A 26,612-nucleotide genomic window follows, 5' to 3' on the forward strand; every position below is an offset into this window, starting at 1 on the left:
CTATAAATCTAAAATTGGAGACAGACGCCAATTTCATTTCTGATCAAATCGACCTATTTGATCAGTCCCGTCTGGATACCACTTTATCGACATTTAACTTATATAATAATGATGTTAATGATTGGAGGGTAGTTTTAATATCTACCTACGCGACTTGTTTACAACATGTTTACAATCGAAATGTGAAATAAATATACCACTTCGTTTACTCTAACGTTAAATTAAGTGATACTTATACTTTCGTAATGGAGATGAGTTTTAAAAGGGCTATTCATTTAAAACATTGTAAGGATTCAACAATTATTCACTTTGGGACACAAAATCTAGCAGTTTCTCTATAACATCATAGTGATATAAAAGTAGACTTTTTTCTTTTAAAGTACAAATGCTTATAAACAGGTGTTCGAAACCTAATATTTTACTTTTGCCGTACTATTACCTACATATTTATACAATTAAAGTAATTAAATACATTTTTATATCGATTTTCAGTTCGCTCCAAAGCTGCGGTCGAGATATTACAAAGATGGGCTTACAATATTACTTATGCTTCTTTAGAAAAACCTCTCCTAACTACGTTAATAACAATGACTGCATGTGTAATCTTCCTAACAGTAATGTTAATGCTGGCAGTCATTTTTGCTGGTGTAATATGTCTTACAAGCATTATTTTGTTAATAGAAGGTAAGAAGAACTATTATACCTAAGTACCTAAGTCTTCGCGAAACGTTAGCATTGATATATTAGTAACGAATATATTTTACTTTTTCAGGGTTTTTATTGGTGGTGATAATAATTGCAGTTAGTTTATTTACAATTATTGGTTTATACATATATGTCGTTGGCATTACTTTTTATTTTAAAGCTGGAAGTAAAGAAGACGGAAACACGGCAGAAACAAAATAACCTAGTAGCATATATGTGTGTTTGATTTGGCAATTAAATGTTCTTTGGAATTTATGTTGATTTCACAAAAAATATTTAAAAAAACAACCATTGTGTCTCAAACAGTAGTGATTATATTCTCTGGTAATTGGGTCCGGCGTCAGTATGGATCTGTGGTATGGATGCCTATGGTACCCATAAGCCACCCATTTAGTAAACTAAGCCTGAGGGTCTACCGCGAACCACGTTCGACGTGTTGCCTTTCTGTCGCACTTCTAAGTTCGTACGTAAGTGTGACAGGGAGGCAATACGTTGAACGTGGTTCGCGCTAGGCCATCAGTCCAGAACATGAACCTAGTACTTAACTGGATCAGTAGGGCTACCGCCAATACCGAAAAATCGTCAATTGCGGGGATTTTTCTCTGTCACTCTAATTACGCCTTCATTGGAGTAAAAGAGAAAGATCCCCGCAATTTGCGAATATCGGTTTTCGCGGTAGCCGCTCAGGCATGAGGGGGGGAGGGGAGAAAATCCGAAAGGGACAGTCTTATGTATCTTTCAGTAGGAATAGCAGCGAAATCGTTATTATTGTTTGTCCTTGTCACAGAGTTGTTGTTTGTTTGTTCTTCGACCAATCAAAGTGTCGCATTGCGTATATTTCGTCTTTGTTCCTCACGAACGCACGTGTATAACACGTCTATAAGATCCATCCATTTATGGTCCAGAGGGGCTACCGCGAATACCGAAATTCGCAAATTGCGGGGATCTTTCTTTTTTACTCCAATGAAGGCGTAATTAGAGTGGCAGAGAAAAATGCCCGCAATTTGCGAACTTCGATTTTCGCGGTTATAGCCCAGAAGGATGAATAAAGGCGTATGCAGACGGGGACAATTTTTCACCAATCTGATTAAATTGTCCGATCAAATCAGGCCGTGCGGACGCAAACACCAATTTGGCTCGCCGAATTCAACTACCGATACTGACCGATATTACCGATAAAATGGAGTGCGGACGCGAGCATTTGTGATTCTAGTATTTTTGTTCTGGGGCATTTCTTCAATTTAGAGGCCTCTAATATCACCATAAATCTAAAATTGGTGATTAAATTGGACATTGACGCCAATTTCATTTCTGATCAAATCGGATTTGATCATCCCGTCTGGATACCGCTTAAAGAAAGAAGTAAATGGGTCCGAAATGAAATTTACGGTTCGCAGTTTTAGTGGAACTAAAAATATTAAACCATAGTCTTCAGTTTGGACAATAGTAGCTGTCAATTGAAGGAACTTGAATTATGTCATTCATGCGCTACGGTCAATTTGTGAGCGATTCGTAACGTAAAAAGCGCAAAGTAACAATACACAAATTTCGTTAATCGATACTGTTTGGTGCTGTGTTATTATCGTATTATGTTTATCGTTATCTGTTCAGTGATAATTAATAATATAGTTAGTGGGATTGTCAACCTGTGTTCCGCATTGTTCAGCGAAGAGAGTTGAATGAAATGGCCCGTCTTTGGGCTCCAGCAAGGTCATAACTTCATCGATAATGTAAATAATGATTGTAAGTTCTAAATTTTACTTTGTTGATAGATTTAAGAAAGTAATCTGATTACTTTTCAACATGTGATACTCTCGCCTTTCTATGGTTTGTTGATAATTGACAGTTCAGAGGTCAAATTAATATAATTACTCTATTAATTACATTTCTGAATGGATTAGTATTGATTATTAATGTAAAATAGTCATTTTTGGAGCTTGCGTAACTATCGTGAGTTTGCTATCAACCAGAATTATCATGAAATATCTGCTGCATACAATTTGCATGCATGTGTGAGAACTTGATTTTATAAAGGCATCTTTACAATAAACTTACATTACTAATAATCTATGTATACTTGGGTTTTCAAATTATATGACTGTGGTCAGCCACAACTCTTCAAACTTTTCACACATTTATTATGATTTGATGGAGTTTACATGCAGGCAGAATTCTGAAGTATGATCCACTTCGCATTTTAATTTTCACAAATAACTATGAATTAAATATCTAAGATTAAATCTTTTTGTTTATTTTTTTTTCATCTACTGGAAACTTTGTTTTAGCTATAGTAAAGTTGGTTTTCTAAAGTACAATAAACAGTTGCTAATTTTCTCCTTTTACTGGTAAAATAATTTTGGTTGATAAAGGTTGAAAATAAGGAAAACTTATTTTTATGTTAATGTTCTGCAGCCATATTTAGTATTGTGAGCTAACCTTGGCACTTTGTTGTTGCATCACAAGACCATTCTGCACGCTCATAATGTGTCATGAACCAGTGTTAATCTATTGATAATTATTTTATACCTTCTTCTTGAATCATCTGAAGTAACAGATGGTAGATGGTATTATAGGTTTATTCATTATCATAACGAAAGGATGCATTTCATTAAAGTCCTTAATCATTTAATACCCTTATAGTAGTACCTTATAGTAAGTTTATAGGAAATTATTGCTATGCATCAGAAGACTCACCAAGGCCTCTAGAATTTTATTAAGCCTGTTATTATTTGTTTCGTTGGCTCAGCAGTTTTTCCTAATGCTTGAATTTAGTGATGCAGCTCATTTCTTGGGGCATCTAGTTTTTTTATCAATAATCTATTTGGCCTTCTGTCTCATCAATTTAAATTCACATTTCATAGTAATTATTTTAATACATACATTTTGATGTGAGAAAAATGTAGTGTGTTTTTTATGGCATTTCAAGCATCTGAAAATATATTTGAGAATCCATTATCACACAGACGCCAAGGCAAAAGATGCCAACATATACTTTTGGTAATTATTTACTTCTCAGGTTACTTTGATGCCTGATAGCCTACCGCAAACCACATTCGACATGTTTCCTCTCTGTTGCACTTGTAAATTCGTATGCATGAGCGACAGGGAGACAACACGTTGAATGTGGTCCGCGGTAGGCCTACTGGTTGAATAAAGAATAGAAGCAATAGCTGTACAAATTCTAATTTTATTTCAGATTTTAAACTTCAAGAAAAAGGCTGTGAAACAATATCCTTTACACTGGATTTGTAAGTAAATGATTCTTGATATATTGATAGCCTGTTCTAAATTTGCCAATTTATATATGTATTTTCAAATTATTTAAACATTTATTTGCAATACTTCCATTGCTGATTGTACTTGGTGGACATTCTGTGAAAACATTGTTGCTCATACCTAATATGGAAATTAGCATTGCTCACAGTATACCCATTATTTTTCTATGCCAATTAGCATAAAATTTGCTTCACGATTTTAAGATAACACTGAATATAATTGATTATAATTATAGTGAGTAGAACATTTAGCTGCCACACTGTGTCATGCAACATTCTAATTAGTAATTACGTTTCTCTTGCTCTGTACTTCGTAGAAGGAGAAGGCTGGTATCTACTATGTATACTGCAAAACGTAATTCAAGACCAAAAAAGTAGGACAATGTTGCCATTGCAATAATTTGTTTGTAAAATTGTAAATTTCTTTTCATAAATAATCACGCTAAGATAATTTATTCATTAGTAATTTTACTCCTACTACTTAAAAAGTACTTTTATTTACTTATTTGTACATAAATACAAGACGCGCTAGTAAAAAAGTGGCAACATTTCTTACTTTTTTTGGTCATGAATTATGTTTTGCAGTTTAGTACCTAGTATCTCATGGTCCTACTCCTACTTATAGCTTTTGCAAACAACTATAAGTTAGTAGTGCACCTAAGGGCGCACCAGAGAGTGGATCAGCTACACTCTAATAACACGAGTTAAAAATTGCCTACTCCAGAGCACACAGTCGCTGCCGCCGAAATCGGTTCGGAGAGCATCATCATCATAAGCTATGAGAAAAACATAAGCATAACATATTGTCTCTTTCAGGCCTATTAAATTTAGTTGATTACATTAGCATATGTTTTACAGGAGAGGTCGTCAAGCTGGCGGCCCTCCAGGATGCGACTCGCGCGCCCTCGCTAGCACCGCGCGAAACACGTCACGTCGCCACACTTACTGGTAAGTTTTATTAACATTACTTACCGTAGGCCCACTTGCACCATCCCAATAACCCGGGGTTAAGCAGTTAAACCGTTAACCCAGTGTCAAACATCAAACATCAATATTTATTCAGCAAATAGGCCACAAGGGCACTTTTACACGTCAACATTGAATTTACATAAAATCAAAAATAATAACATCAACAATTTTATAAAATAAAACTAACAATTCAATCTAACGTATTACAATTACTAAGAGATGTATATATGGTCTCTTAATGTCGAATTACATACAAAACACACAAAAAAAATCTATAATATTTAGAGGTGTAAATGTCTCTAGGTGTCAGAACTATAAGATTATATAGTTTATCAAGTCAAATTGTACTAGTAACCATGGTAACTCCAGGTTAAACCGGTTAACGCCGGGTTAGTGGAATGGTGCAAGTGGCCGTTAGGGTGGTATTCCACCTGTCCAATAAGCATTGCGTCTCACTCTCTCACTAAGCAAAATCTGAGACGCAAATACCACCCTTAGGCCCAATGCGAATTAATTAAGCTTAACACCGCGCACGTTGCACTTCGCAGTGCTTCTTCTCGCTTCCTTAGCTTGAAAATGCACTCTTGCTTGGACTGTTAATAGTATAAAGACAACTGCCCTGCAATGAATTGGTTAAAAACATTAGAAGGCTTAACAATGGGGGTTTCTTTTACAAGTATCTCGGTCTGGCTAAAATGATTTATCCATCCGCCATCAATACAGCAACGCGGACTACCTATAGCATAAGCGAGCATGTTATGCGTGAGATAGAAAGTACGATTCGTTGAATTTTGGTGTAATATAACAGTGAGCGTTCTGTACACTGGTACAATAGATATTAGGTACATATAAATCCGCGTATGTTCACTGAGCCACTTCTTCATGGTATACTTTTACGATAAGTTGGATCCAGTTTCCATTTCAGAAAAAAAAACGCTTAACGATGTAGTTTGGCTGACGTGTTTTATTGCTAAGTCTTTAGAATTTACAATTGGTCTGAGGTGCTGTTACGCGGTGAGGTTTAGGTAGGGGCTAGGTACCTAAATATTTAATAAACTCTGTTTGTTCTATATTAAACATCGTGCGAAGACACTTTTATTTAATCTTATTGTTATTCTGATTATTATGTAATCTATTATACCTACACATAAGAACTCAGAATCAGACTTTCCAAACGATACAAAAACTAATGGAACGAGCGGGCATCGGTATATCGTTAACAATCAATAACGTCTTCTCACACTATTGTTAACGATGTCAGATTGCGTAGAAATAACTATGATTGCATTTGCAAAAAGCATTGTAAGATAACGAATGGCCACTACTAGGGCCACTATTCATTGTATTCATAGGGGACTATTCATAGTTCGAAGAATGTATTTTAATAAGAAATAGATGATACAAAATATATACAAAGCATAGTTGGAATGAAATATCAGGAGAGCTGAAAATATTTATGGTAGAGCGTATATGATTACAACTTAGTATGTAGGAGGAAACACATAATATATTTGTTGTCCACCCACTGTCCACAATGACACTATAGGTATATATAATTATTTACGTTTAGGTTGAAGGAATACGTGATGCGCCGATGTTTGTTGAAGTGTGAGGTAAGTTAGTCGATGTGGGAATGACGAATTACTATTTATAGCCTATTCTGCAGATCAGTGCGTCAGCACTAACCAAATCCAGTTCATATCAATCGAGACTGTTTTTAAGAACAGCGTAGATACCAGCTCGCATCTTTAAGTGCTTTGCACTTAAGGCTCATTTAAACGGTGCGAGAACTTGCATGCGAGTTTCATTACATTGCAATTTTTGATTGGTCGGCTGAATTGGATGTCACTAATAGTCCTCAATGTAACAAAAATCGCATACGAGTTCGCGCGCCGTCTAAATCAGCCCTTAAGGTTTTTGTCTAGAATCAGAGTATAGTAGTATAATTTACATACATACGTAAATTATTTGTCGGACGATGCACTTCCAGATAACTTGAGTAGTTGAAAATACGAAATAGAGATGTGCAATAAAGATAATAAAAACTTAATAGTTAATATCACATTTAATTACTTCAGCTCGTGTTTCTTTTTTTCAATTTGACGTTCACAGTCGGTTTTAGTGCTAACAATTTATTTTCTTTACAAAATAAATAAACTTATTCATCTTTTTTCCACCTATCTGCTTAAATTACTTCTTTTACAGTAAAATATCCATTATCTATTGTAATATTATGTTCTACATTGTATCGATGTGTAAGTACTTATCGGAAGTCGATAAATGTGAGCTCCATATAATGTCAGTTCAAAAATAATTCCGGTTTCTGGTTATGACAAATTGCCGCGTATGGCCATCGCATTTCTCTCCACATGATACTCACCAGAAGAAAGGGTGGGTTATTCTTATGAATGGGGAGCTAGTTTGTCACGATCTAACTTGCCATGTGACTGGCTACGTGCCAGTAGTCGGTTATTCTGGGCGGGCGGCGCGCGCGCACCCCAGTCTAGCGCCGCGCGTCCGTCGAACGCGACTCTGAAACGCGCGAACCAATTTGCGCTACTTTTCCTCTCTTTTTTTTTTCTAACGTTGTTGACGTATGTTTGTTGACACTGGCTGATTCTGTGTTCAATATTAAACTTTTAAAAATACTGATAGGGAGCATATTGAGTACCTATACAATACGTATGGGATGTAACTAATAGGTATTCTGTTAGTTTTCTTCTGTTTTTCATAGGTTTTGATCTAATGTGCTGGGCTTGGAATAGTCTCTCGGCAAGGAGTTGTGAGAAGGCCGAGCAATGAAAGGTACTGCACAGAAGTGTTAGTAATCGGCATGACCCTTAAATACATTTGTATCCCCACTCAATAACATGAGAACTAACATAAAACAAACTACTTACTTATTCATTGTTTGAGGAATGTTGGAATTAAACTCATTGAGTTGCACCAATTGCGACATGAGTGTTATGTGTTTAACTCTTCATAAATGTTGCAATACAGTTAAAGTACCATGCGTAACACAAGTAGGTACTAATTGCTATTGTATGATGTTTCGTACTTCTGTGTATGTACCCTATTTTTAGGTAAAAGAAATGCCCTCAATGCCCTCATTTCAGTAAATGTAAACAAGGCAAGAACTTGACATCATTATAGGGCACTGATAAAAATTGAGAGTATTTGATAACGTAAATAAGAACAGTGAAATTGAATGTCAAGGCAAACCCTACCTATTAATAATTCTTTGTTGTACATCAGCTGAACATGTTACATAATTGTTGCTTCGGCTACGTTTCAGTACGCATAGGTGACTTGCTATTCTTGTAAAGCATATCGACGTATAACTAGTACATGTAATTATGTACATGTTATCGATGGTATTATGAACTAAAAAAACGGCGACTTTACATTTTGCTGCTCAAAGGAGGTCTTCGCATACCAATTAAATACCAACGTATTATGACGTATGAGAACTCTTTATTTATTCAGTAGGTATAATACCGTCTTTCTAGTGCTTACAGATGAATACAGACACAAATATGTCAGAATAACATGAATATATCAGTCTAATATTGCGAATCCACACTGGCTTCAGTGATTACTCAAACAATCAGACAGACACGCGGATATGTGTCTTGAAAAAATATGCGTACGACTGTATTATTCTAATAGGAACTGGGTCTGAAGTCTTATCGGTCCACCGCACATTACATACAATAAAATTTCATTGTTAACATGCTCTAGCGTGTTTCTGCGAGGCTCGCGACAATTACATAGTTGAGCGAATTATGGCCTATCATATTCGTCAGGCCCTTTAAAATGCGTCATCAAGGCCAGAGACAGTTACGTCATGAGGCGACCCGGGACGGAGGTGACCCCGCGATGGTGGCTGCCAACATATTGACGACATCCTTATTTTTATTGGTAGTTCGAACGAGTGCGTCGACCGTAATGTGCCGCCTCCACAGCAAACTAGTCCTATTCTCAATGCTCACTAAGTATTACACGTCAAAACAACCAGTATAAATATGACTTAATGATCAATATCAATCTTATGTCACCTTATGTATTGTTGAGTTTGAGGCAAGTGTTTGGCAAGCTGGAAGAAACGGATACCTGTGCGTGTGGCCTCGCACTGTTTCTATTTAAAGAGCTTTTGACAAACTATTCTACAATACCGAGCCTTCGACTTTCACTTAGAGTTTTAATCAATATCCAATATTACCTATCGACTTCTGTACGAAACATGATTACTACAATAGATAATAAGATTTTACTTTCTCATTATCTGGTTAAGATGGTGTACTTTCGTTTGGGCCAAATACATTTCGCCAAATTTCACTTCCCAACAAACTTATCGCAATAGTTTCATTTCCCAAAGGAACCTTTAGCAAAGTCACACTTCGCATATAATTTATTTGGTCAAATTATCATTTGGCATGATTTTACTTTGTCAAATGTTATTAGGACAAAAACTTATTTAGCAAACGTTTTTTATTGTCTAATATTATATTCCAAAAAGATGTTTGGTCAAAATTGTCACTTTGCAAATTTGACAAATAGGCATCTCTATTTAAATTTGTACTTTTTGTTATGTTAATATCGGTACGTTAAATTCTACGTAATTTGGGTGGGTTGGGTTAGGTTTGAACTGCGATTCTCACAAAACGGAACTGCTATCAGAAAAGTGGGTTAGGTTAGGTTAGAACTGTGACCCTCACAGAATCGAAATGCTATTAGAAAAGTGGGTTAGGTTAGGTTAGAACTGCGATCCTTACAGAAACGAAATACTATGTACCAGAAAAAGGTCATCGAAGTGGATTAATTAATTTAATAGTATAACGAGATGTAAAAAATTTGCATGACATTTTAAACTCAAATGTGGTTTAAATATTGGTGGTTATTTACTATTTTTGGGTTACAATGATTACTTTGGTGTTATTTGCTTTAATAGAATAGCAAGATGTAACAAATCTAGTTATCATTTTACATTAAAATGGAGTTTTAATTTTAGTGATCGTTTACTACATATTTTTGGCAGTAAGAATGTTTTTTTTTGACGTTACCTTTTTTGCAGCCTCCTAAGCTCTCTGTTGGTATGTAAATTGTATGCCATGCAATATTTTGGGACATGTAAGTTATGCTTAATGATACATTTGACTAAATAATATTTGGTAAAATGAAACTTGTCCAAGTAATTATTTGCTAAACAATAACTTGCCAAAAAAGACTATTGCTAACTGAACATTTGCGATAAGTTGTTTTGCCAAACATTTTTTTGGGAAATGATAATTTGGGAAACATAGTTTGGGATGTGATACTTTGGGAAACGTTTTTGGCCCATTCGTTAGTAAACCGGTTAAGATATTACGTGTATTATTACGGTCAAAAATCAATTTAATGCATGGGACGAGATCACGAGACGGATAACGGATGTTAAGTTATTTTTAATTGGCTGCACGTTACAGTAAATTAATCTTTGTTCTTTAGGTTATACGTTTATGTTTTAATACTTAATGTTAATTATGACGCAACGTGTGATGAAAAGAAGTCATCAATTATTATTCGGAAATATAAAATTATCCTAAGAATGTTTTGCGCTAACATATATGAGGCAATAACATTTTTTTTCGTTAATACCTAAAAATAGAGGATAGTATTTAGCTTGTTGTCTTAGCCAAAACAATGACAAATGTCATTTGAAACTTACCTACCATTTATCAGTTGTTGGATTTTTTAACTGTGAACCATGATATGATGCTATATAGTAGGAGATCCCACATATGTGACGTTATCTATGAAAAGGGACCTTATTGTCGATGGCGCTTACGCCACACAGCGTCGCGCGGCATTGTATTTATATCGGAGCATCGTTAATAATGGCGTAAGCGCCATCGACAATAAGGTCCCTTTTCATAGATAATGCCCCATATATGGTCGACCTTCCAATAAAAGTGAAGAACCGGAAACGAGGCCCGGAACGCCCGGAAGTAGATTTTGTATGAATTGTAATCCTTTAGGACGCTAAACTAAACCGACAATTTCTACAGGGCCCTAAGGGCGTAGAATTTTTTTGGACGGGATGCTTGACATGGCGTCTGTGGTTCTTTACCGTCGACAGCCATTTAAAACTTCCGTTATCTTAATTGTACTAAAACAACTGGCGCTTTAGTTTTTAGGGTTCCGTAGCCAAATGGCAAAAAACGGAACCCTTATAGATTCCTCATGTCTGTCTGTCTGTCTGTCCATCCGTATGTCACCGCCACTTTTTCCCGAAACTATAAGAACTATACTGTTGAAACTTGGTATGTCAGATGTATTCTGTGAACCGCATTAAGATTTTCACACAAAAATAGAAAAAAAAAAACAATACTTTTTGGGGGTCCCCATACTTAGAACTGAAACTCAATAATTTTTTTTTCATCGAACCCATACGTGTGGGGTATCTATGTGTAGGTCTTCAAAAATGATATTGAGGTTTCTAATATCATTTTTTTCTAAACTGAATATGTAGTTTGCGCGAGAGACACTTCCAAAGTGGTAAAATGTGTCCCCCCTGTAACTTCTAAAATACGAGAATGATAAAACTAAAAAAATATATGATGTACATTACCATGCAAACTTCCACCGAAAATTGGTTTGAACGAGATCTAGTAAGTAGTTTTTTTTAATACGTCATAAATCGTAAACCGCAATTTTATTATGTTACTTGCTGCTACGGAACCCTTCATGGGCGAGTCCCACTTGCACTTGTTACAAGTGTTCTAAACACGCTACCTTCTGTCATTTCACGTACTTATTTATCGCTGGAACATCATCTGGTGCCCCATGTGCGAGAATCGTTTAGTTTTTAAATTCGTCAATCAGGTAGAACTTTAGGTTGTATTTGCGTTCAACTAAATAACCTTGTCTCTAGAAATAAACCATTTCACGTCATGCTCAACTGTGGTTGTCAAGCGTATTGATCACATCTAACCAACGTTATCAAATTGGTAAAAACGATGACGCGAAACATTATCTACTATCTACAGCTCATTACACTTGATTATTAAGGTTACGTCTAACATTGCACGTCCGACGTGCCCGTCGATGTGGTGTTGTTTGTTTGTTGTGATGTGTTTGGAGTCCGTGGAAAAAACTTGAACCCACCGTGCAAGCATGAACGGGAAGACTAGGTCACGCCCACGGCCTAGACGGCGGGACGATCTGCATGAAAAGAAACAGGACTTGCTGCTTGCGTGGAGCGACGGTAAGTTTATCAAAGATGCAATTTAATAATCCAATGTAAAACCAATCTTAAGCCTTTCATAATTAGGCGCATATTCGTACTACACTTGGTTCAATCTTACGCTCTTATTAAGTGGTAGTTAGTCAAATTAAATTGTTTGTGTGTGTTAATTCACATTCATTTCTGCTGAGCACTTTTATAGGATAGATTTCACATCGAGTGAAACCAAGGCCACGCGATGACAAGGAAGGGTGGGTTATTTCGAGCATATGGTTTTTCCCGCAACTTTTTCGCGTCGTTTTTGCGTGACACAATAAGTAATATCCATTTATGCGTTAATCTTCAATAGTAGTTTATGTGACTGCTGCATAATGAAAGGCATTAAAACTCGAATGTGAGTTTATGAAATGAACGCAGTGAGTTTCATAATATAATCACACGAGTGTTTTAATGTAATGCCTAATTGTGTACCTACAGTTATATACACTGTTTTATCGTTTTGTCTACACACATTATAAACTTTTTATGATAATTCACTAACCTCATATTGCAGCCGACATTGGGGCACTTTGCTCTCTGGCGGAACTTACGGATGAGGTGCGTCTCCGAAATATCTTTATCGCACATTTTACACGAAACGTATGCTATAGTTACTTTAAAAACAACAAAACAAATTATTTTTGACTTACAAACGAATTAAAAGATAAACTGTACGTCGCATGGCGGCAAATGAAAATATGAAAACCAGTAAATTATATAGACTAATACAATTTTTTTCAACTGTCATATTATCATCAGAAAGGACAAGTACCTAGTTTCCTCATGCGTAACTAGTTTACAGTATTATAATTGCTTCAATGGAAATGTGATAAAATAACATGAGTCATCAGCTGATTCCCTTTTTGCCAATTGAGTGCCGTACTATATGTATAATACTACACGTGTTAACCGATATCCTGAGATTCCTTTATGATCTTCACTTTAAACTTCATGAACTTATCGTTTATGAAGTTTATCGACCTCTACCGACATTGAATTTGGCGAATATTAAGATAAGACATGTAGGTACCGTGCGAAGATCGCTAAGTATATGCGCGCGTGTATAAATGCAACAAATTTTCCATTACACTTTTTCGATGTAGAGATATCTGGTGATTGGCGTAGGTATTGTTTGTTTATCTATATAATATACTAGCTTTTGTGCCTTCATCCTCGTAGAAATTAATAATAATATTAATAATGGATACCCCGAGTATCAATTTTAAATGGAAATCTCATTTAATTGACACGAATCTTTTTTTAAATAGTTTTTTTAACCTTCATAGTACGAGTACACTCAATATCTTTTTTATTGTCCTTGATTGTAGTCGGAAAATTATAAGTCGAATCATAAACGTCATATTATACTAGCGTTGCGTAGCGCTGTAGGTGGGAGATGGGAAATTTGCAGTGGGTAAAGTTATTAGTAAATTAATAAATATGCCGATTGTATCTTCAGTTTCAGTACTTTCAGTAGTGCGTGCTGGGTACGACAGCTAGAGGATGTAATAAATTTTGAATGGCATCTACAAATCCTTATTTAACATCTAACCCCCTTATTCATAAACGTTTACTAAAGTTGACAAGCCGATAATAATCGTTTGTCCCTTTCCGAAGTATTGGTATGATGGAAAGGGATAAACGATTATTATCGGCTTGTCAACTTTAGTAAACGTTTATGAATAAGGGGGTAAATGTATAAATCTGAACTTAGTTCCTGAAAGACTTCTTGCAAAGTATCACCCAGTCCGGTACTAGTTCTATTTGAGCACCGATCGATATTATGTAAATACGCTGTACCAGGAACTGCGCGCACGGCAAAACATTAGCGGACCTATTTTATGGTCATTAGAGGCATTAATCTACATTGTCGTGATCGCTTTCTCCCTGTTTGTATGCAGGAGATGGCTGAGACGCAAATGGTCGAAGACCAGTGTTGCTATTCACAAAGCTACGCGCCCGCATGACAGTCCTTGCTTCATAATTATAATCTTCTCCGCATTCTTATACGCAGTTTAGGGGCCAAAAATATAGTAGGTACAGAAGAGCATTCACATCTGGACATATAATGTGTTATAAGTTATAATAGAATAGAATAGAATAGAATAGAAATAATTTTATTCGTAAGCACAAACACAAAATAAAAACTTATACTAAACAATAATCTAGATATGTTAGCTTCCTTATAACATTATGTTCTCCCTTTACTTTAAAACTATTATCCTTATGTGTGTCGCTTTTAACTTCAAACTCGGGTAAATCCTTTCGACCCTCTCAGCAAATATCTACCCTGTTACCTTTTCTTAATACCAAAATCGCATAATCTGACAGATGGATTTACCCGAGTTTGAAGTTAAGTAAGCGACTCATGTGGACTACAAATTGACAACGAAAGTCCTAAGATATGATCATATTTTCTGCATATATGCACCAAGCAATTTGCCTTGAAAAACAGCACGGCCAAAAAGTAGAAAGCACACGAGTAACATTTCCGTTAGTATTATTCAGCATTTCTAATTTTAAACCTAGTGAATTTTAATGTAACTTACGCGTGACGACATCGCTAGCAACATTCACATTAACGTCTGAATTACCACGAATCTCATTGTAGGTCGAACCGGCTATCTCCAGCCGTAACCCGCAGCGTAACGAGCAGCGTTTACGTTTACGTATGGAACGTGCACCAAACCTCTGAACGATTGCCATTAATTTAAGACTTAAATTCAAATCACGTTGACCACACAATCTTGGGAACTAGGGCGGGCTAGGCAAAGTTTCTTAATGAACCAAATTTGTGCCGTAATGTAATATCACGAAATTTTTATTTTTTGGAATAACATATATATTATCTAGTCTATACCTATTATTGAAAAGATGAAAAAGTGGCCTACAGACTTTCCGTTTGCTGATTAAGCGGGAACTATAGCACATATTGTAATTTTGGGTACCTTCTAGAGTCTGTGCGGAAACAGAAGAGTCGTGTAAATGTAAGGGAGTCTTTCCGCATACCAGATATGATCATGGAACGCTGTAATAAAGCGCCGTAAAATCTAATTAAGGTTGGGTGTTTGGCCAAATTGTGTTCATAAGTAGTAGATGACTCTCCAAATACATATTATGATCCGTCCACTATAAAACTTATATCGATGAAAACTTATTAATCACTACTTAAATTCAGGCCTTTCTATTATTTAACACAGTGACTCTTTTGTTTAGCTGCCTATCGAAACCTGTTTAAAATTAAGTGGTAGACTGGTACCTTTGCCTAAAAGTGAAGGCTAGATTATATTTAAGATACCTTAGTCAGCACTCAGTAGATGCAGAGATACTGTGAAAATTAATATGTTTTTTATTTCATGAATCGAACAATACATAGGATAATGAGCTAATTAATACAACGTGTCTATTACACGTTTATGAATAATAAAAATTATCAGGCCTGATGAAAAACAGTACACATGTAAATAATGTACTAAGTACCTATAAGCATCACTTCCCTAATTGACCATCGCATCGGTAGACAGTTTGGACTGGAGAAAAAGGTTTACAACGTGTCACTTAACACGAACAGTGTGGAGGATGGTAAAGTTTATACATATTACGCCATTTTTGGAGATTTTTCCTTTCGGAATTACCTGAATACCTTATTGATTTTTTTATATTAAAAACATTTTTATATAATTTTTACATGATTACCGGATTTTGCTATTCTTACTTAATGATTGATTTGTGTGTTCATCCTATTTTCGGGCTGAGTACCTACGTAAATAATGACATCCGGATGCTATTTTAAGTGTTTGTTGTCTTGTTGTCGTTTTTCACGGAACTGTTTTTCACGAATCGTTGGCCGAATATATGTAGAGGTTAAATTGTCTGTTTATTAAAAAAACACTGTTACATGACATTCGTTTTCCGTACATGATTAACGTGTAATATCAAAATCATGTACACGAAAAACGTCTGCGCAAACTTTGCACAACCTTCGCGCCGGGTCATGCACAATTTCGCGCATCGTTCCGTTTACAATAAGTATATATATTTCGCAACGCACACTGCGCCACGATAGTTACCTACGATTGATTGTAGGACGGGTTTATTGAGATTCTATTGGAAAACTAGATTGTAGGTATTGGAATGCATTGTGAGCTCTGCAGGGTGCATTCCCCCGCAGACGGCGGGTGGCTGACCGGGGGAACTATTGATTCTGTCTGGTTGCTCGCAAGCTCCAGGCGTATTCTCGTTGCATTCCGAGTCGAAGCGATCGTTTACTTCAACTTTACTACTATCAATACTGATGTGAAGCATTTAAAATCATCTGATGTACCTATATTCCTCTTTTCCGTACAACAAAGTGTTACGTACTTACTTAAAACGATTCGCGGTAACTATATGAAGAACATTAAGGCGCTTCCTTATACTATTGTCCTTATAAGTAGTTTGAAAGAGCTACCGGTCATTTCAGTGCATCCACTTTTACGATTTACCGACTCGAGTAAAATCAGTAGTAAAATATATGTAAGTATTGACAAACATTTATTGCTAAGAAAAAAGATGAGTTAAAATTTGGCTTGCGGGGTAGTATTTTACCACTTAAAGAGCGATTATATGTATATGCACTTCGTGGTTTTCATATAAGGAACTAGGAATACTTGCATTTGTTAAATTAAATGACGACTCCGATTACTGATGAGTATAACGAACCACGAGATCACAGTTACATTGGTTATCTTCAGTAGACTGCTAGAGAAGTAGTGACACAAGCCCAGATCCATACTAAACCCAGAAAGTGGACGCCACATACAGCTGCATCTGTAGGTGCTTACTTTACTTTTCTAGTCACGACGGCGCTTTCGCACTTGCATTTCTATTGATACTTTATCTCGATCTTCGACGCGGGTTTGAAAGCGCACAGCTGTCGTTATGCCTTTCCAATTCACGTTTCGATTCTTTACACTTTACAATATGTTTTTATGGATAGTAATTTAAAGTTTAATTATGCAAGTTTTATAGATATTTAAACGTGACAATGGTATATAATATCTAGTTATCTGTCTGATCTTTAAGATAATGACTATTTAAAACAAATAATATGATTAAGTACAGTAATGGTTTCAGAAGTTTAGAACAATTTTTTTTCGTGTATCGCGTAAACTATCGATTTGTCGTAGGGTTACTATGCCCTATAAGCGATGTCTAATCACAGTATCTACCAGTGTTGGCCGAAACGTTAATGCAATTGAATATTCTTGACCATTAACCAGTACAAATTGAACCGGCAACTGTAACCGTCCGTTACCGTTTACGCTTCAATTTGTACTGGTTAATGGTCAATTGCAATTAACATTCGGCCAACACTGGTATCTACTTATCTCGCAACAAATTACCCGTGTTAAACCCAATTTTTTCATTGTCTACAGAAGTGTGCAATAGCGAGGAGGTGCCCGAGGTAGAAATCGTTAGTCTTCTGCAAGAACATATACCGAAGTATCGCCTTCGAGCCGACAGTCTCACTCAATTTGGAGGTAAGCTATGCTTTCTTTATTATGGATACTCTGGAGTAGATAGGTACGCCAGTCTATTTCAATTATTATTGGACATTGGAAAAGATAGGTACGCAACTATCATCCAAAATTTACACGATTATCATTATTTCCCGACATTGTTAATGATATATTTCGAGAATTGAAATTACTTTTTTTACCGCGCGACTAATGTGCGCGTAAACAAATATACTACGCGATTCGGGAAATGAATTAGAGAATCATTAGATATGAAATAGTAAAGATATGTGACGTTCCACGGCAAAAGGTACCTTATGGCGGCCGCAATAATATTGGAGCGGCGTTAATAATAGCGTAAGCGCCAACCGCCATAAGGTATATTTTGCCGTGGAACGTCACATATCTTTACTATTTCATATCTAGTGAATCTCTAATTAATTTCCCGAATCGCGCCGATAGTCTTTGGGCTGTGAATGCGCATGCGGGTGGTAATAATTTTTTTTGCGATTTATTTTCCGATAGCGGCGCATTATGCATTCTAAACGAAAAACTGATCCCTCTTTTTTTCGATTATTTTGGTCTACACAAAATAAGGCTGTCATTCATTCAATTTTATTAGGACGAATAATCTCTCAAGTTTCTTTTCCAAATTCTTCAAGACGCGAACGTGCAAAAAGTGTTAGGAAAATTTGGCACTCCATTCCATCGTTTCCACCCGCTAAGTTGTAAAATTTTCCAATTTATAAAAAGGTGCGGGATGCTTTCTTTAAAGGAACTTAGGGCAAAGGTATTGTAGGTTATTCTATGATCATAATATTCATAACGTCCGTATCTATTGGCATATTTTCATAATATAACCGACACCACAGAACCGCTAATGGGGTATGCGTGGTATGCTGCGCCTGAGAGTCGAAGGCAGGAATCTAGCCCCTAGAAAAGCATGTTTTTCAAGTGATGGCGGCAAGATATCTAATGAAACTGAGCATTCTCAGAGCGTTAAGTAACGATTAAACAGGCAGAAATCACTATAATTTTTGTACATTACCTCTTAGAGGATCGACTAGGTATAAGAAATCTCTCAAGTCATATTGGTGAATCACGTTCGGTCTGCTATAATATCATACAGGCAATTATTACCTACTTATGATACACAAGTTACTTATGCCAAACGATCACGAGATATCGTTTAGCGAGTGTCTCTATTTAGAAAGAGTAGAAAGACGTATACATATTTTGATAAATAGAATTATCACGTAATATATTTTGCACACTTCGTATTGTCCATGACCATGAGTAAAACCTGCTGCCTGTTCACATAACACTGAAGTAATCTATTTTGACTGTAATCTTTGATATCATCGGTTATCCGTCGTTTTCACACGGCCTATTTCGTTCGGAAATATAATAGGGTTTCTCGTGCAAATAGAACATTAATGTATCTGTCCCAGTTTAGTTTCAACGACTTCTTGTAAGCGCCTGGAATTAGGTCGTGGTCGTTATATTTTCGCTTTGTAGTGGCGAAGAAAGTCTTAAGCTTTTTAACTTCTTCATCATCATTATACCCTTTGCGCTTCATAAACGTTTATAGGCCCGTGTAATATGAACTATAGGGGGCAGCATAGGAGCCGTCAGATTTTTGGCGCGAGGCGTAAATGTGTCGTTAATGCTTCCGATATAGCCCACAAGATGGCAGAACCTACTATGCACAAGAAAACGTACCGACGAGAACGGTAGATTGTAGCACTTGCTTTGGCAATGTACATGTGGACATATGTTTCCGATTCAGGCCACAAGATGGTAGACCCTCCAACGCGGTCCCTATAATTATCGATTTCGGATAGGATATCACATCAGTTCTTTAGAAAAGATTTTCCCAATATCTATTGTTAAATTTAAACAAAAGAAAACATTTTCTAACACAAAAGTTTGCATGTTCAATAGGCTGCACGCAGCACGATGTCGCTAGTCAAGTCTTTCCTAACAATATCTAAGTAGATTGGCAAGGCCTTGTGACTCGGTTTCACCAAATGTCACCCATTGATCAAACGAGAGACATAATCTTACTTTGTTCTTTATGTAACTTGTAACTGAATTCCTCAATACATCTTGGGTTTTAATACCGACTTTCTTGATGGGTACATAAATAAGTTATGTGCACATATGGTTTCACCAGTTACTAAAGTGAAATCATACTTTTAATGAACTATCTGACACTTTATTGATCGCGTTCTAGCTGAAATGTTTATGGTAAGCGTCTTACCATTAAACATTATTTAACTTCCTCTTCATCCTCATACTTTCCACTTTAAATTTTGATGGCTGATGTTATTCTGTTTTGTATTGACTTCTCGAAAGCAGGTTATAATAGTTGATAAATATATATTTTGACTCACACGGATTTCGAAATACATATTATCCTGTTTACCTACTTGAAGACCTTCAGCCAAGGCTCGTTGATGTCACGTTGCAACCTATTTAACTAAAGTTTCCTTGCCCGGAAGCCTTGCAAAACTCGCTAATGAAAAACTACTTCCTGGCGGTCTATCGTGATTGACATCTGGTTCACGGAACAGTTTTAAAGTAAAATGGGCTCCGACATTACATATTTAATGGAAAACAGGTTGTTCCTTGTTTTCAATATGATGGCAGTCAGGTAACTGTAAGCAGGGAATTAATGCTACAATTCTAAAGGTACTGGTACCCCACCTTTGATATCGTAGAAATAAGATCATAGAAATATTTGATATGTTTCGTTATATTTGGCCACTTTGGCCGTCACAATATGTTTGATGCTGACTATAGAAATGATTGAAATCAGCTTTCTAATTTAAGGTCAACTAAAAAGCCAGAGAGTGTGTAAGTAGATATAGACAAAGCAAATAAAGGACCTGAACTCGGAGGTAATCAGGACGATAAAATATTATTTATTGATGTAATCCTTAAGCACTTGCCCTTAACTTACGTCGGCAAGGCGTGCTGAACGAATCGACACATGAGCTGTATCTTACCTGGAATGTAACTGTAAATTACGCATTTGTGATAGACTTACCACTGTTACAGCATCCCGATGATTAACGGGAAAGAAATAACATACCTGAATATGTGATAAGCATTACGAAATCAGTTGTATGGTGATGGTTGTATGCAAATGTAGTGAACTGTACAGTTACATTGCGATATTTGCGACTGCATTTGATTGTGTGATCCAGTTATGAACCGGTTTCTACCAATTCCACCTGTTTGAGACCTCGACCATTGTATAATTTGACATCACATTACTATAGTGACTATACGTAATAGCACGTCTCAGTAAACTTCTGTTTTGAGCGCAGCTATGGCTTGCGAGTTGCGAATTGCAGTCCAGAGCTGTAATAACAAATAATACCGATAGCCTCAGACAATATAATTGAGTGTGATTTCTGATTATGCATAGTATTACTTCCTCTCACCACCGGCGACCCAGCATGGTTACTCTATCTGATCATGCGTTAAGTTGTTACCAGGTCAAGTTATATTGGAGACGAGTCCAGGTAGGAATCTTGGTGGTTCACGACGCGTACCTCATCGTAGCTCATTGGCAAACCAACATGAGTCTGCTATTCGATTACGAATGCTTGTTACCAATCTCTAGACCAAGTTATACGTTGGCTCTCAAGTAGTCTAGACAATGTGTAGTGAATCGGCCAGGAGTGTTCCGTACCACTAAGTCCTGCGGGCACGGCTTCCGGCGCCGGCGCTCGGCTATAAATACTGGTGTCTCAGCGCTCGAGTCATCGCCCGCCGCCGCGGGACTGGCCCCTGCATACCATCTGTCAACTGGCTGCATTTAGATGTCGCATCTTTACCTGCCTCTTCATATCGACAATAGTTAAGGATATATGGAAGCACAAGCCGAAACTCGACGTAGGCAGATGTTTATGTTCAGTTTACACTCAAAAATAAAGTTCAAGTGTTCGACTCTTGGAACAAGAGAGACCTCATAGATCGACATTTTCTAGCCCTAGCTAAAGGTAGATAACTGGACCTAATTTGACTCGAGACCCGTGATCAATTGATCATATATCATTGATAGATGATAGCGATGTCTTTCCGTCTGCAGACCTTCTTTTTTACCCAGATGAGTTATCTTTACCTACATATATTAACTGGCGTGAAGTGGCGCAGAATAGGGCAGAATGGCGCTCTCTTGTGTCAGAGGCCAAGATCCTCTTTGGGTCACTGAGCCAGTGATGTATGTATGTATGTATGTACATATATTAATCACATATATAATCAGAGCCCTTGCCACTGCTACATTAGTTGGTCAGTTTTCATTGACTTCTAAATGCACTATGTGGTGCGAATTTCGAATAGAAAAAGGATTTTTTTTGCGGGATATTAGGTATGCAGAACAATTAGGTAGGTCCATATATTATGCCTTAATTTTGGGTATCTTTACACTATTATTTTAGGGCGACATTTTGAGCTTGCGAGTCCAACGAAACGCCCAAATATTCGTATGAAGTATATGCGTGCGTAACGTAGGATACGAAACACTTCTTTCTCCCAATAAGGGGTTTTCTTTTTTGGTGACACACTAAACCAAGAAAGGAACTCACCTTTTCCAGTAGCAGTTGCATTATCAGTGTTTAAAATTTTAATGTAAATACGTTATGGTAATTAATTTAAACCAGTTTAATCTGTGTTGTTTGCATATAACGTTATATAATGTCTTATTAGGTTAGGCACATTACGAGTAATGTTTAAGCCAATTATATTTAATTTTCCGTTACTAATGTGGTTATTGATCGCTACAACTGCCAGCGCGTTAACTAGATAATTGTTTTTGTCTTATAAGATTGTATAACTAGTATAAGTGCTATTTTTACGCATGCTTAAAGTGTAGGTAATGTGTTATGCATTATTGTTATGTTTGTCATGTAAGGTACACACGTTTGGCACGTAATCTTGGATTAAATAAATAAATACTGTCTGCTTATCACTACACCCTAAAATACAAAGTCCCACGCCGCGTCTGTCTGTTTGTGTGTATGTATGTTCGCGATAAACTCAAAAACTACTGAACGGATTTTCATGTGATTTTCACCTATCATTAGAGTAATACTAATTCTAGAGGATGGTTTAAGTGTATAATTTGTTAAGGTTTTAACCCGAAGCCGGGGTGGGTTGCTAGTATGTATATGTAAAATGCGAAAATATACATATTCCAAGCAGAGGGCCATTTGCGTTCCTATATTTTTACGATGTGGGCAAATATGTTTGCCGCGCATAATGCCCGCTTGTAATAACGATGTGAGCTGAGTGATCACTTGCAGAGTACCATGATTCAGAGCTCCCGTGACGTCATCCCGCTCCAGGGCCGCGTACAAATTGATATTATCGAATTACTTCCAACGGCACTGGACGTATATTGCGATTGTAGCACCATCGTGTTGGTACTCGGTTTTTAAAGGGTTTTAGGGTATAAAGTGTGGTTTATGTTTGAAATTGATCCTTGCAAAATTACGAGTACTATTGTGGTCTATCGTTTACCTATTATGTTTTAGGTAGGTATCAATACGCCAGGCAACCGGCAAGGAAGCGATTGGATATCGAGATCGGCTTAAAAATAATTAACTTTACTTAATGAATTAACAATATAAGATATGTATACAACATAAGTACAGAAGGAAACTCGAAAACGTTCTTTAGATTCTACATGATGACATATAATCTTCATTATTTTTATCACTTCGACACTGTCGTATGTGACATCAGGACAACCTAAGAAATCTCAATTCAATATTCTCCATGCTCCGTCAGTTGAAAATGCTTTTAGCATAACAGGATAGACCCAGAGGTCTCAGAAAACACGACGCAGACAAATTGAGATATTAACGCATAAATGTTTTTTTTACAGGCTACGAGAACCAGGACTGGTTCATCCCATCGCCGGCGTTGCCAGTCAGCGACAACGACCTAGCACTCACTCCCGATCAGATCAGGGAGACGCTTAATTATTTCCGTAAGTACAAACAGTTATTATTAAATTTATGAATTAGTCCTTTACCTTACCCTTTTTAGTACCTTTGTAGGGCCATTGAGTTATTGTGATTGATCAGTGGGATCTCGATTCTCGATTGTTCAGTAGAACGAACGATGCGAGAGGATAGACATAAAAGTGAATTCTTCTTCTCTTCTCACCTTCTCAGTCGTATACTCTTGTCAGAGTCAATGGCGTAGTTAGGCGTGGGCGAAGTGGGCGGTCGCCCACGGCCCCGCGCCCCAAGGGGGACCTTGCGCGAGGCCTCTTCGGGCACAGTGCAAGAAAAGGGCCTCGCAGATGCGACTTAGCCCACGACTAGATTAGTTCACACTACGCCACGCACGGCCTTTTTCATTGTTTCCCGCCATGCTTCTTTATTGCATTCCGCACGCACAGATTTAAAGGTGACCCGGTGAGGTAAAAGTGAATTAGCGGTGAGTTAATAACTCTAATTTAATTTTGAGCAAGCAAAGAAAGGATGTGATGAAATTTTGATCGATATAGACTTTCCGATTTGACGAGTTAACACTGGTTAATTAAAGATTAGTTCTCAATTGTAGTTGCCTTTTACCGATGTTATTGCATTGTGCAATCTGTGTTTTGTAAAGTGTTTTGTAGAGTTGTCGTTGAAATTTTCAAAATCAATCACTGATACTTATACGAGTAGTTTCCACGAATTGCATAAGCGGTCTATTTCTAAAAGCCTAACTAACTTTATTTCATGTTCAAACTTTGATTTCTAAAAGCCTAACTAACTTTATTTCATGTTCAAACTTTGAAAATGTCGCAATATTAGTCTATTATTTCCATTCTTCCTTTGTTTGGGGCTGAGACGAGACGCCCTTTCGTTGTGAAACTTGATCCCGACGAAAGGTTTCACAGGGCGGGCTCATTGTTGTGAAATCCAAATAGAACATTGCGCAATTGCCCTTCGCTGTCGCTGACTGGGATACCAATGTTAGAAGAAAGTTATAGCTAATGCCAATCACTTTCAATTTATTTTAGTATTTAAACGTAATGAAAGAAATAAATGTTAAGGCACACGGCCTGCAGATTAAGGGGCCTACTGATTACCAGTTCGCCGGACGATATCAGCCTGTCAGTTAAACGCAAAATTTGACAGCTCCGAACAACTGACAGGCTGTTATCGTCCCGCGAACTGGTAATCTGTGGGCCCCTTTCCCCGTTCGCCGGACGATATCAGCCTGTCAGTTGTTCGGTCACATTTTGCGTTTAACTGACAGGCTGACTGTCGTCCGGCGAACTGGTAATCTGTGGTGGGCCCCTTTAGTTCTTAAATTAAACGGCTATTATACTGTAATCCAATTGTTACTTATTTCCCTATGACTATATTGAGTACCTAAGGTTACAAGCGTATGAAAGTCATTGAGATAATAATATTTAAATCCAATTTCCTTTAGATTACTGTCTGATTCAATAACTGCAGACGACCTTTTGCTAATTCAATATCATTTTGATTATTTATGCACTTATTGTGTTTGCATTGTGTAAGACAAATTTCCGCGACCTTGGCATTAATGAAAGTATGTTCAACTACTTCTTTAGGCGAATCCAAATATGGGGTACAAGTGGTAGTTATTGCTGTGTAAGGCAGGGTGTGGGTCAATTACGGTAAATGTATGCAAAAAACAACGTTTTTGTCTTACGGAAATTGAGATTTGTATCTCGCATATTCTTAATCAGGCAGTTGCCTTATTACAAACCCACTTTTAATGATTTTCATTCCGTACCTATATTTAGCTTTAGATGGCAATCGTTTTCGTAAAAAGTAGTGACTAGGCCAATTCTTGGGATTAGTTGCCAAACGGACCCCAGGCTCCCATGAGTCGAGACAAAATGCCGGGACAACGCGAGGAAGATTATACACAGTTCACCAAATCGGTTTTAGAACGTGCGGTATTGCCGTGTGAACGGGGTCTTACGTAACACTATATCTGCTAGCGCGTTGTGTGACAGCCGGCGCCGTACTAACATCAACAACACATCATTGTTAGACCTTATCTCGTTGCAATAAGATCTACAAGCAATCAGTTATCTGTGTTGATAGTACGCGTGCGCGGCGCGGGAGGCGCGCAGCGCCCACTGTGCCGGGCGCGCCGGACCGCGCGCCACGCGTACCGCCACCGTCGCCGATCAATACCGTGCTGCAACGCCCGATCCTAAATATTCACCGGTTAGCTGCACCCGCTGCACTCAAACGCGTTTTCCACACAATCGAAACACTGTCATGTGCTCGATTAGGTTCTAACGTCCGGGTATTTCTTTGTCAATGAATCCGTTCCGTGATCGAGATTGAGATTATAAATTCTTACATACGGTACTGATAGTATTATAATGTAGATGTGGACGCGCATCGATTAAGGGTTGCGAGGAGACGCCACCGCGCAACAGCTGCCGCCTGTTGTCTTGACCGTGAGGGCCTTTACTTAACGTTACTATTGCCTGACTATATTTATGTAATATAACTATAAAATAAAAATATAAGCATATGTATGTAATTATACCTATTACAAAATAACTGGTTTGCGCGCTTGTACGTTAATCCATATCAGTTTACGAATAGTTCTACTATGACCGAGCAATATTTTTGAGGTCTACTTATTCAGTATACCTATGTATTACTTTAAATACTTTACCTAATAGTATCACATAACGTAATCTGTTAATTGTTAGAATTGCAATGTAGTTTGGTGTGTGTTCACGTGAAGTAGCTTGATTTTATGATAATTGTGATACATATAATGCATGTGGTTATTATGACATTAGGACTTTATAAATAATACACTGAGGTACCTATATAATATTTAAAAACTAACCTAACCCATCCTGGGCATTCAAAATAACATTTGAAT

General features: G+C 37.1%; 1 protein-coding gene and 1 long non-coding RNA gene across 4 annotated transcripts in view; both read left to right on the forward strand.

The window, feature by feature from the left end:
• The first annotated feature begins 77 nt into the window (after window positions 1-77).
• Window positions 78-854, forward strand: LOC134665575 (uncharacterized). The gene is made up of 3 exons (XR_010098389.1): window positions 78-285; window positions 493-684; window positions 773-854. It is a non-coding gene; the product is annotated as an uncharacterized LOC134665575 (long non-coding RNA).
• A 3,987-nt stretch (window positions 855-4,841) lies between these two features.
• Window positions 4,842-26,612, forward strand: part of LOC134665076 (trafficking kinesin-binding protein milt) — a 59,917-nt gene continuing 38,146 nt past the window's right edge. The window contains exons 1-3 of one of the 3 annotated variants that reach the window (XM_063521880.1): window positions 4,842-4,928; window positions 17,631-17,735; window positions 23,614-23,718. Coding sequence is in view for 1 of the 3 variants with exons in the window: in XM_063521877.1 (XP_063377947.1) it covers window positions 12,105-12,195; window positions 17,631-17,735; window positions 23,614-23,718 (301 nt within the window). In the remaining 2 variants the exon portion in view is untranslated. Of the gene's footprint in view, window positions 4,929-11,995; window positions 12,196-17,630; window positions 17,736-23,613; window positions 23,719-25,822; window positions 26,173-26,612 lie in introns of those variants that run through there. The other 2 variants (XM_063521877.1, XM_063521879.1) reach the window with 2 other exon arrangements.

This window comes from Cydia fagiglandana, chromosome 6 (genome assembly GCF_963556715.1).
Source record: "Cydia fagiglandana chromosome 6, ilCydFagi1.1, whole genome shotgun sequence".
Taxonomy (NCBI): Eukaryota; Metazoa; Arthropoda; class Insecta; order Lepidoptera; family Tortricidae; genus Cydia; species Cydia fagiglandana.